This window comes from Heloderma suspectum, chromosome 3 (assembly GCF_057233095.1).
Source record: "Heloderma suspectum isolate Gila_16-S chromosome 3, 16-S_ref, whole genome shotgun sequence".
Classification (NCBI taxonomy): Eukaryota; Metazoa; Chordata; class Lepidosauria; order Squamata; family Helodermatidae; genus Heloderma; species Heloderma suspectum.
Genome location: NC_139460.1, coordinates 15,578,173 through 15,591,129, shown reverse-complemented (window position 1 = coordinate 15,591,129; position 12,957 = coordinate 15,578,173). Strand labels below are relative to the sequence as shown.

Sequence of the window (12,957 nt, the reverse complement as noted above, 5' to 3'; positions counted from 1 at the left end):
AGATGCAATCCTGCATGGCAGCCTGGGCATATGTTTTGTAACATCTAGTTTGGTCCTTATAGTTTGACTTCTTGCAATCCCTTGGTATCCTTGAGTGAGTGTTGTGGCAGCAAAGTTTTAGAATGATGGCTTGGAAACAGTATCGTCTGGCGCTCATTCAAAGGCTTGTTTTAAAATATGCAATGACAGTTCAGAATGTTTTACTTGGCAGGGGAAGGTAATTCTTCTTCTTCCTCCTCCTCCTCTTCCTCCTCCTCTTCTTTCTGCTTATGAACTATTTCAAGAGAAATCTAACCCTCTAACAAATACTTTAGGATTTTATGCCAGACATTTCACTATAAAGCACTCTCTTCCCATCCCCTTTTATTTGTAGCAAAATAATGTATTTATTTTACCAAAAAAAAGTATTTTCTTTGCAAAAAGAGAAAGAAAAATCCTTGGCTTTAAAAACAAATGGTAACGATTAACTGAGTCCTTGCACGTACATGTAAGAAACAAATCTATACATGGCGGTGATTAGTCACTGAAGTTATTTCAGCCTATCAGATGGTTAATTATGCTCTGTGTTTAGAGAAAGTAAGTGCTGGCTGAAACTGAGCTCAGATGTCCAGGCTCTTGGTCAGATGATGTGCTTGTTAGCTTGAAGCTTTCCCTAAAGAACTAAACAACTGAGAATGTTTGGGTTGTAAATTTCAGAGCCTAATGCAGTTGCCACAGCAATTACAAAAAAAATATCTGCAAACATAATGAAAGGTGGGAGTGGCTCCTTGAAAAGGCTCTCCGGAGTCCCATGCCTCATTGCACACAAGCTTTTTGGGTTTCGTTCTGGAAACGAAACACAAAGCCCTTATCCAAGGTTATTTCTTGTATATATTGCTGAGTGGAAAAACCATTAAATCATGTATCATGTTCAGCAGAGCAGGCAAGAATCTGCAGTTCTGAAGAGAAGAAGGGAGGCATCAGTAAAACATGACACTATGAGCAGAGGTTTTTATTTATTTGTTTTGTTTTGCAAAATGTAGGAGTTAGCAAGATTTTTCTAGGAGTTAAAAAAAAAATCCTACAACTCCTACAATATGTCTGGCTGAGGCATGCTGGGAGTTGTAGGGCTTTTTTCTGTCTAAACATGCATAGGATTGCACTCTTAAGGGGCAAACGAGACATGCCATTACTTGCAAGAATGCAATTAAGGCACATGTTTTTAAAAAAGGTACATAGCAGCTGCAGGGAGAATAAAATACCAGCAGAACTGCAGGGAGCGCAGAGGGAGAGTTTTACTCTCCATACGCTGCCACCACCATAGTACCAACAAAAATCTCCCCATCCCAAAGCTTTGGAGGAGAGATTTTGGGGGGGACTATTGTGGCAGTGCGGGGGGGACGGGGGACGACACACTCTCCCTCCCCAACCCCGCAGTTCTGCTGCTGTTTTGGTCCCCATATGGCTACTATTTACATTTTTTATAAATATGCATCTTAAATGTAATTAGTGAATTGATTGTAATCAAGCTGATAATATCCACGTCTAGTTTGGCCATTGGCCAACCAGCTTCCCTGACCTTCTGCAGCAACCCAGTGGTCACCACCGATTCCAGTATTTTTTGATGTCAGTAACTACTGAATACATGGATTTTTGCACCGTGCTGCATAACCTTTTGATGCATACATTTCAACATGATTCCATATGTGCAAATGTATCGTGCAAGAGTTGGAATATGTATCTACAGTAGAACTGAAAATCTTCAGGAATCTCATTTTTAAAGAACAACATCCACACATTTCTCGCCATCATGGTTGTAGAGAACAGTTTGCAAATGTGTGAATGGTCCCTTCTAAATTCACACCAAAAACATCTAGGCTTGGGTCCGCCACGACAAGTTTTGGGGAAGAAGAGATGTGCACTAAGGAGTGGGGAGAAAACTTGGATTTTTAAGCTCAGGTGACAGGCCTGGCCCTGGATTTCTGCTCCTCTGCTTTCCAGATTAGGTGCTGCATCTAATCAGCAAGATGCCTGCAAGCAGGAATTGCATTCTCTCTACGCTGTTTTTAAATTTGATTATTGACGTTCTGCAGATGTAACCCGAGTTGGCTGGCACACTCAGACTATAAATGCACGTGTATCTGTTTCCCCTGGGCAAAGCAAACCATCATTTCCCTTCATCCACACACCCCAATATATATTAATTCCATTATTAAAAGAGAAAATCTAAAATAAAACCAGAGTGTACAAACAGGTCACCCTGTCGAAGGCCTGTGTACCCTCAGGAGTGAGATTTATTTTATGTATTGATGTACAAAATGTATTTCCTTCCTTTCTGCTCAAAAAGGCACCCAAGGTGATCTACTATGAATAAAACTTAAAGGAAGAATATAAAGGTGTGTGGGTGGGTGCAAGGTTTAGGCTGCAATCCTGTGCACACTTACCTAGGAGTAAGTCCCATTGAACTCAGTGGGGTTACTTCTGAGCAAACATGCATAGAATTAGATTAATCAATTAAAAATGTTTTGATTTTTTTAACATTATTTTTAATATCAGTATTTACCAAAAAAAAACAACGATGGACGGGAAGTGGTTTCTCAAAACAGGCATTCTTTTATGTGTGCGGATGGAATGGCTTTTCTAAGATGATGTGCTGCCGTCACAGACATGTGTATCATTTAAAAGCAAAAGAAGTACGCTTATTTTTTTAAAAAAATGAGTTACAACTAATGAACAGACTCAGCTTCACCCAGATGGGAATCATGGAGATCACTCGTAACCGAGTAAGATTGTCTTCCAAGAGTAGAGTCTTAGCAGTGGGTCTACAGGTGGCTGTGAAGGCCAATTCTGGATCCACACAGCCTCCCACAATGAGGACGTAGGTTTCCAGGTGGAAGGTGACGGTGCGGGTTTGCTTGACGTGCCTTCCGCTGAGCTCGTTTCTCCCTTTCGCCCTGTACTTGTGCTTCTTCATAGTGCCTTTAATATAGGCTGACCTCCAGTTGGAATGTTCATGGGTTAGAGCTTCCCAGTTCTCAGTGCTTATGTTACATTTTTTTAGATTAGCTTTGAGAACATCTTTAAATCTGTTTTGCTGTCCACCAATATTCCGTTTTCCATTCATAAGCTGGGAATAAAGTACCTGCTTTGGAAGACGATAATCAAGCATTCAAACAACATGGCCGGTCCAGCGAAGTTGATGTTGGAGAATCATTGTTTCAATGCTGGTGGTCTTTGCTTCTTCCAATACACTGACGTTAGTCCATCTGTCTTCCCAAGTAATTTGCGGAATTTTTCGGAGGCAGCGTTGATGTAATCTTTCGAGAAGTTGGAGGTGGCGTTTATAGATGGTCCATGTTTCACAGGCGTACAGCAAGGTCGGTAGTACAATGGCTTTGTAAACAAGCATGTTGGTCTCCCTGCGAATGTCCTGATCCTCGAACACTCTGTGCTTCATTTGGGAGAATGCTTCACTCGCAGAGCTCAGACGATGCTGAATTTCAGCGTCTATATCGGCTTTTGTGGAGAGATGGCTGCCAAGATAAGAAAAGTGATTGACATTTTCCAGCATCGCACCGTTAAGCTGGATTGATGGTGCTACAGAGGGGTTGGTTTGTGATTGCTGGTAAAGCACTTTGGTTTTTTTGATGTTAAGCAAGAGGCCGAGCTTTTCATATGCTTCTGCGAAGATGTCTAGGATAGTTTGGAGATCTTCCTCTGAATGTGCGCAGATTACGTTATCCTCAGCATATTGAAGTTCTATGGCAGAGGTTGTAATTACTTTACTTTTTGCTTTCAGCCTACTGAGATTAAAAAGTTTTCCATGATTTCTACACTAGTGGGAAGTTTCCCTTCAACAAGGTGTAGAATCATAGTGATGAAGATAGCAAATAAGGTTGGAACAATGACACATCCCTGTTTAATGGCTGATCCCACTTTGAATGGATCACTTTGAGAGCCATTGTTATCCAAGATTGTTGCCGTCATGGAGGAGCTGCAAGACGTTCACAAATTTATTAGGGCATCCAGTTTTCAAAAGGATGGTCCAGAGAGCAGTTCTCTCTCAATACAGAGATGCCTTTCCCAGACTACACTTCCTTATTCAGTCATCGGAGGGAGCAATCCTGTGGCCACTAGACAGCAGCTAGATGGCCATAGGATATGTTGATTTCCAGGAACCGATGGTTCCCGGAGGCACAACCTCCCCCCACTTGGAGGCAGCACGGAACAGCCCCTGCCTCCGCGCTCGCAAGAGGAGTGTGGAGCGGCCGAAAAGGGGCATGGCTGGGGGCATTCCAGGGCGGGGAGGGTGGAAGTGCCTGTACAACACATCCTATGTGTCGTACAGCAGCCTCATTCCCTGCTCTGTGCTCCTGTGGCTAGACAGCTGCAATTGGCTGTCTAGCCAAAAATGCAGGGCAGGAGGAGTGTGGAGGGAATGATCCCCTCCGTGCTTCTCCTGCCCTGCTTTGGATAGGCAGTCGCCTCTGAGTTCGGAGGCGGCCGCCTATCTCGATAGGATTGCGCCCTTAGTTAGCAAGGCCCTGAAGTGCCAGAAATTTCTTGGAGGGTTCCCTGGGCTGTAATGTACCTTTAGGCTCCAGGCTGAATTGCCACGCTTTGCCATCCCTGACCTTGAAGGCTGTAAAGGGGTCTGTGTCAAGCTGGGACTTTCCCTGGACTATAAGGCCCTCCCTTACTCTTTCCAGGCTCCCAGTGCTGACAAGCAGGTAACTTCGGGCTGGTCACTATCTCAAATCCAACCTGATTCTCAAAATTGATTGTGAGGATACAACCGAGTAACCATAGAATCATAGAATAGTAGGGTTGGAAGGGGCCTATAAGGCCATCGAGTCCAAGCCCCTGCTCAGTGCAGGAATCCAAGTCAGAGCATCCCTGACAGGTGGCTGTCCAGCCTCGTCTTGAAGGCCTCCAGGGTGGGAGAGCCCACCACCTCCCTAGATAATTGGGTCCATTGTCGTATTGCTCTAACAGTCAGGAAGCTGCCCTGATCCCGCTGTTCCAGAATGCTGCCAAGAGCGTAGTGGACCCAGGGCTCACAGGGACACAGTGCCTGCACTTTTTTAATATCAGGGCCCTGATGTCACCTGCCACTCTGCTCAGAATTCCCTGTTCTTTCTTGAGCTTAACTGCAAATTTTCACAGTACCTGGGGGTGGGGGGAATGAATGTTCCCAACAAGAATAGATTGGCTTGGTCTTGAATGGGAAATTAAGACCTGTTAGCTTTACAAAAGATCTGCTCCTAGTGGAGATAAAAGTGCTAGAACTGATACGTTGGTATGGATCAACAGATCTGCATGAAATTTTGGACTCTCCTTGGGGGCATGGCTAGGGCGACTGCCATGGTGAGTGCCTGTACTTCAAGATGCATCACTTCACCACTGTATGCCACACTTGCTGTCTGTGTTTGACAAAGATGATAGGACTGTTCAAACAACCTGTGTGCATACATCTCTATGTGTGCAGCCCCTCTTTCACACTAATGCTGAATGTGTGGCATGTTCAGGTCATGGCTAGTGAGCGCGACCTTGCTCCCTCCTCGCATGGAAGTGTATTGTATGGATGTTCTTTATATATGTTCTCTATATGTTTTTTGCTATATCTGCAAGATCTGATGGTGCTTACAGTCTTAGTTTGCACACCAAGATATAATTTCTCTGTCCTTTTCCTTCCCCTGCCCTCCAAACAGAATTGCAAGTACTGACTAACTTCCTCTCTTTCATACTCAAGCTGATTTTTCTTAGACTTACTGTGGTTGATATATTTTTCTCCCCCAGTGGGCTGTTCATTACCATTCATGACAAAGGACACATTGCAACGATGCTGAATTCATGGCCTGAAGAAAACATAAAGGTAAGGGATACCTTGATTCATTTTGAATGGAACAGAACCCACTATGAAAAGTATTACAAAGTCTCTTGCCGTAGACCAGGTGTGTGACATATTACAGCTGCAAAGAATAGGCCATGATTTGGGCTACCGCTTTGCCCAAGAAATTAAGTTAGGGCTTCTCCACATGGAGCTTTTATCCTATGATTGATATTGGTTACTCACGGAAGTTTGAGGGTCCTTTACATGATGTTGTCAACCTCCGGCGCCTTTCCGATGGTTTCCGAGCATTTCCGCAGCTTAATTTGAAACGGAAATAATGAGCTAACAAAAAGAAATGTTTTGAATAGGGTTGAATTTGACAGTGAAAAGTAGGGATGGCAGAGAATTTCTCCCCGAATCTTCGGGGGGCCGAGCGCCAATGCATTCAGCCCCCCAAAATTGGCGGTGAAATTCTCCGCCACCCCCCCGGCACAGGACTTACCTTTGGCGAATGTCCCTCCCGGCGGCGGGTCCAGGCAGAGGTGCGGCGGCGGCGCGGGCAGGGGCAGCGGCCGGTCTCCCGACCGGCTGCCGTCGCCAACATTGCAAAAAAAAACACTAAAGTAAAACACACACACACACACCCGTGATAGGCTACGTAACGATTTACGTAGCCTATCACGGCTAGATTTCCAAAGTCAGCCGTGATAGGCTACGTAAATCGTCACATAGCCTATCACGGGTGACTTTGGGGAAAAAAAAAAAAGGGCGTACGCAAATGGTGGCGGCCCATGGGCACCGCGATTTGCGTTCCTTATTTTGGCACGTCTGGTCTACGTAAAGATTTACGTAGACTACGGCGAAAATAAGGGCTATTTGCGTTGCCCTTATTTTCGCTGTAGTCTATGTAAATCTTTACATAGACTAGACGTGCCAAAATAAGGAACGCAAATGGCGGCGCCCATGGGCCGCTGCCATTTGCGTACGCGCTTTTTTTTTTCCCCCCAAAGTCACCCGTGATAGGCTACGTGAAGATTTACGTAGCCTATCACGGCTGACTTTGGAAATCTAGCCGTGATAGGCTACGTAAATCGTCACGTAGCCTATCACGGGGACTTTTTTTTTTTTTTTTTACTTTTTGTTTCGCGGCCGGGGAGACAGGGCGCTTCTCCCCGGCCTGAATTTCGGCCGGGCGAGGCGGGAAGCCTCCCCCCCGGCCTGAATTTTGGCCGGGCAAGGCGGGAAGCCTCCCCCCCTTCGCCTGAACTTCGGGGGGGGGGAAGCGAAGCACCTCCCCCCCACCGCGAAGCCAAGCTGCGAAAAGGTAAGTGACTTTCGTACATCCCTAGTGAAAAGAGCAAGTGGCGCTATAACAACAGTGCCATCTAGTGGCTGTATCATGAAACATATAGAACTCACAGATAAAGGGGGGAGGGGGGAGGGAACCCCATGTAAAGGGCTGATCTTAATCCCACAAAGAATCCGGGAGCAGAAGCCCCAGTAAAACTGCAGGATAAAAAGCCTTTGTGTGGAGAAGCCCTTAGCGTCAAGCCTCATCTCTTGAATATCACATTATATATCCAAAAGCCAGCTCCCATGTTCTGTCTCTTTGTCATGTGTTGGTGTGACCAAGAAAGGGAATCTGGAGAAGTCATGCAGATAGGCTCAGATCTCAAGATCTGGGTGTAATTTGATGCAACACCCCTGTTGGGGGATCCTTGCAATATCTGAGGCCCTTCTCTGCTCTTCCCACCCAACTTAATGATTAGCATTTTGCTAACATGAAATGATAATGAAGCAACTGCCTCTGAGCATGTGGAGATTGCCTTTTCTTTATCATTGAGTAACTGGAACCCTCTCCCCCACATGTAGTATTGCCAGAGTGCACCTTCCAGACAAAATTGTTCCTTTACCCTTTTTATTCTAGAAATTAAGCACATCCACAATACTAGCTATCCACTGTGTTCTATGGTAGCTGAATTTTACCCTTGCCAAGTCCACCAGCATTATTGCCAACCCAGCCTGTTGAATTGCGTTGCAAGAAATTACTCCTTTCAACATTTACAAATTATAAGTTTGCGCGATTGAATGATGAGAACATTTTGGAGTCTAAGCAAATCAAGCTAAGAGCAATGGTGGTTAATCTGGGGTTTGGTGTTCTTAAAACAACATTTTCTGTGGGTAGAATTGCACACATCCAATTGAATTTACATTGGTTTCATCAAAATTTAACATCAAAGTGTGAGGTCCGTTGTTTTCTGCAGTCCCACGCTTGCTAAATTCCTGATTCATTTACTGCTACCATCTGGCCCAGGACTGCCGTTTTGGGACCAAAACCCAGTTCAAAAATGCCCTGAGGCAAACCAGGTTAGAAATCTGAAGAGCCGCATTACAGTTTGGCAGTGAACATCCAGGATTCAGAAGTACCAGCTGCCTTACACTGAGTCACTGCACTTGCACTTACACTGCATTGGTCCATCTAGCTCAGTATTGTTGACACTGACAGTGTCAGATAGGGGTCTTTCCCTGCCCTTTTTATGTTGGCAGAACAGCAAGAGCTGAGCTGTGTGGAATCCTAGCTGCAGCAGTATGGAACCAATTACCTAGGGAGGTAGTGGGCTCTCCCACACTGGAGGCATTCAAGGTGAAGCTGGACAGCCATCTGTCGAGGATGCTTTGACTTGGATTCCTGTACTGAGCAGGGGGTTAGACTCGATGGTCGTATAGGCCCCTTCCAACCCTACTATTTTATGATTCTATGATTCTATGAGTATGCTTTACCCTGCATAAATCACACTGGAGACTCTGGGTCAAAATAGGAAAGCTTGCATTTATTGCAGGAAATACATGTTGTATAGAAAGGATCCTATTTCTGGCAAACTAAAGACCTCAACTCAGGATGGAGGGAGACCCAAAGGATATCTTCTTGCTGAGAGGTAAAAGTATGAAGAAGAGGAAAGAAGGAAGTGAAGTGGGGACTGGGAGCCGGGAGATCCGGGTTCTAGTCCCCACTTGGCCATGGAAGCTCACTGGGTGACTTTGGGCCAGTCACAGACTCTCAGCCCAACCTACCTCACAGGGTTGTTGTTGTGAGGATACAACGGTGAGGAGGAGGATAATGTAAGCCGCCTTGAGTTCCTTGCGAGAGGGAGAAAGGCGGGGTATAAATGCAATAAATAAATAAATAAATAAATAAATAAATAAGTCAGTGACCCTAAGAGTATCAGTCTAGTACCAGAAGGAAGGTCAGCATAGATTAGAGGACAATCTAGGAAGCTTGGAGTTCCTCTCTTTTTCTGTTCTCTTTCATGCAGACACATCAGCCTTTTTTCTTTACTTTTTGGAGCTAGCTGAGTTGCAGCCACACTTCCAAATATTTAGATATGCCAGAGATTGAACATGGGGCTTTTGCATGTAAAGCATGAGCTTTGCCGCTGAGCTTAAACCCTTCCCTGAAAATGATTTCAAAGGAGTCATCCAGATAGCAAGCCTGAATGATCACAAGCAGCAGAACTCGACAAGTTGCAGGATAGATAGACTCAGCCGTCATATTGTCTGATATTTAAATTCAGAATCAAGAGACAATTTAATGTTTGCATACCTTTAGATAAACTAAAATATCCAAATGGACATAATGCACTTAAGTCAGTTGGAAAGGCTAGCGGTTAGAATCATAGAATAGTAGAGTTGGAAGGGGCCTAGAAGGCCACCGAGTCCAACCCCCTGCACAATGCAAGAATCCAAGTCAAAGCATCCCTGACAGATGGCTGTCCAGCCTTGTCTTGAATGCCTCCGGTGTGGGAGAGCCCACCACCTCCCTAGGTAATAGGTTCCATTGTCGCATTGCTCTAACAGTCAGCCCATTATTCTGTGTCCTGCAGTCTGGGACGATCGAAAAGAGATCCTGTCCTTCCTCTCTGTGACAACCTTTCAAGTACTTGAAGAGCGCTATCCTATCTCGCCTCAGTCTTCTCTTCTCAGGGCTAAACCTGCCCAGTTCTTTCAGTCTCTCCTCATAAGGCTTTGTTTCCAGTCCCCTGATCATCCCCGTTGCCCTCGTCTGAACCCTCTCCAGTTTGTCTGCATCCTTCTTAGAGTGTGGTGCCCAGAACTGGACACAGTACCCCGTTGCAAGAGAATAAGATTCAGGCAGCAATTCTGAGATAACAGGCAGTAGAGAAAAACAGGGACAAAAAGCCAAACTATACCTTACGCTTCAGCTACATGTACATTAGCCTAAAAGCTAATTCTTTTGCAGAATGCTCTCAGGAGGGGGCTCTTTGGAACAGAGAATAGGTGGGGGGGGGAGTGCTTAACCCTTCCCCTGCCAGCTGATTCTCTCCTTAAACACCCTCCCAAGAGGTCCTACACCACCATCATTGTTCCACCTCCATTCTGGAACTTTGTGGGGGGAAGCAGACATGGAGGATGTTTCGGGGAAGACCATTTCGCCAAAGAACAGTTAAGCACTCCACCTCCTGCCCTTCTGTGAGAACTTTGCAACAGAGATAGGGTGTCAGGTTAGCTTTACATGAAGTTGCAGTTTCATGCGTCATTTGGATCAGACACAATGGCTGCATTTTCAGAATCCTTGAGCTGGGGCGCTCCACCTCCGCTCTCATGGCCACAAGGAGGAGATCTGAAGTGTTTGCTTTCATTTTCAACAAACCTCAGTTTCTTGTTATGTCTGAATCTGGACAAACTGTAGTTAGTGTTAACTATGTTTTCTTGAAATCAGCCAACTTCAAACCATGGTTAATGATCCTCATTTTTTCCAGTAAAATATAGTTAACCCTAATCACAGTTCCTGATTTGGACATAATGAGAAACTGCTGTTAGTTGAAAATGGTAGCAAAAGCTTCTGGTCTCCTCCTTCAGCTGCCCCGGAGGAGGAGAGCAGAGGGAGAAGCACCAGTGAATCAGTTCACATCTAACGGCAAATCATAGTTTGGTATTACATGATTGAGCCTCAGACCCATAGACTCCCTCCTTCCATTGCACACTCTGCTCAATTAGTTAATTCCTGGTTTTCCACAACCCATAGTTTGCTGTTACATCTGAACTGGCAAACTATGGTTTGCAACAAGTCAGGAAATAAGTAACTAGGCAGAGCAGACGTGGAAAAGAGGGAGGGGATGGCATGAGTACAGGGCTTGTGTGGACAGAACTAATCTCCTGCCGCTGGCCAGAGGCCAGGTCTAGGTCACGCGCAAAATGGTTTGGGCCCCTATGGCTGTAACTAGGGCCTGGTATCTTACAATAACTGCATGGAAGCCACATGGAAAACAGAACTGCATGGCTGGCATTCCATGTAGAAAGTGGCTTGTGTGAAGTGGCTCCCCACACAGTTTTCAACCATACCAGGGTAACCCATCTTTTTTCTCATGAGGTTGTGATGGAGTGTTTAAAATTGTCACCACAACTGCGGGAAGGAGCTGATTCAGACCAGCAGTTTCCCATGTGGAATTCAATCCACGAGTGTCCACTTTCAAGAAGTGGCTTGCAGATCTCTGTTGCTGTTGCGTACAAGTCAGGCTCAAGTCCAATAGGGACACATCAGAAGAAAAAGAGGACTTATGGGATATTTTAGAGCCAAGAATCCCAAACTCTGTGCTTCTGATTCCTACCAATCAAGAAAAAGGAGTAATGCCAGGCCACCGCACACCAATTTTGGAATGGTGCTTGGTGTCATCCTTGTACAAACCATGGCATCATGTTCCCATGTCCAGGCACTGGATAGAGGTTAAGAGTAGGATGGCTGAGATGGAAAGCAAGAACTCCATAAATTAGGATTGCAAATTTTGGATAGTAGATTAATCAGATAAAGCTGTAATTCATTAATTGCTATGGGCTAATTTTAATTGGTCGTGGTGCCAGTTGAGTCATTTTTGGAGTCTATTATTTCCTGCTTCCAGTGTGTTACTATAATACGGTAATGGATGTAATTAAGTTTAGCCTTTCCTTCTAACAAGTGATAATTTTTGCTTATGAGATAGTAAATTACCACACATTTCCTACAATATGTCAAAAAGGCACCTGAATGGAAGTTTTTGGTAATAGCAGCATTTATTTCAGTCGAGTTAATTAACTGGCTAAATGACAAATGGTTAATCAGCTCAAAAGTCTTGACTCAGTCGATAGCCCCAACATTACCTTTACTTTTCTCTGAGCAATACTCAGTTCAAATTTACAAGATCGGCAACCAGAGAGAGAGAATTCCAAAAGCAAATGGGATACATGCATTTGTTACAAAGTGAATATATCCCATTCTCCTTTAATCAAGGTTTCACTGCTACAAAAGGTGCCTGTTTAAGCTCATTTGGGGTCTGGCTTTCAGCTTTGAATGGACTTTCGCCCCAAGAATGTCCCCTGACTGAACTCCCCCTGATTAGGCGCAATCAGGAAACTTCCGACGAGCAAGCACTGCATTGGATCTGCAATGAGTTTAATAAGGCCAATGGGACACAGATGCGCACCAGAGTCAGCCAGCAAATCCAAACCATCCAAACCACAAATATACACACAGGCGCACACTCTCTCTTTTGAGCAAAGACAATAGCTTTCCTCCACCCACGCCCATGCCACAAATGATTAGCCTTAGGTACGTTTTTGCATAATTTATCTCCTCCATTAAAAACGACTGACAGACCTGGAAAAGAAGGAAATGGTTGAATCCCTCGGTGACGCTTGTTGCTTTAGACTGAACAGCAACGCCTATTTGCCTTCCACAAGAAACAAACAAAAAAATGCAAGCCATATGGGATAAGTTTAAACCCTCCTATGATTTCTCCCTTTCATCATTTGAAATATGTTAAGAATATTTTGAAACAAATTCCTTCTGAACTAGGGGGAAAACATTCCTCTTGATGTCTGTTATTCTGTTCCTAAGAAAGCACAGCCTTTCTCAGTCCCTCCGCCCACTCCCTCAAGCAGGTAAATTGGTCAAAATCATCTGTGATCTCCTGTTCTTGTGCATTTTTTCCTTGATATGCATACAAGTCAGGGAAAGAGTGAGTGTGTGCATGTGCTTTATATGTTCTTTAGGGAGAAAGAGGGACAACAAATTACACAGGCTGCTGCCAAAAACAGTTCTCCCCACCCCCTTCAATGTCTAGTTCAGCATACCCCATGTCCCATTTTCCCAC

General features: G+C 44.8%; 1 protein-coding gene across 3 annotated transcripts in view; it reads left to right on the top strand.

Annotated features, from left to right (window-relative positions):
• Positions 1 to 12,957, top strand: part of ME3 (malic enzyme 3) — a 150,710-nt gene that overhangs the window by 88,145 nt on the left and 49,608 nt on the right. For all 3 annotated transcript variants that reach the window (XM_084842543.1, XM_084842546.1, XM_084842545.1), the window contains one exon: positions 5,779 to 5,854. In XM_084842543.1, the coding sequence (XP_084698669.1) occupies positions 5,779 to 5,854 (76 nt within the window). The remainder of the gene's footprint in view (positions 1 to 5,778; positions 5,855 to 12,957) is intronic.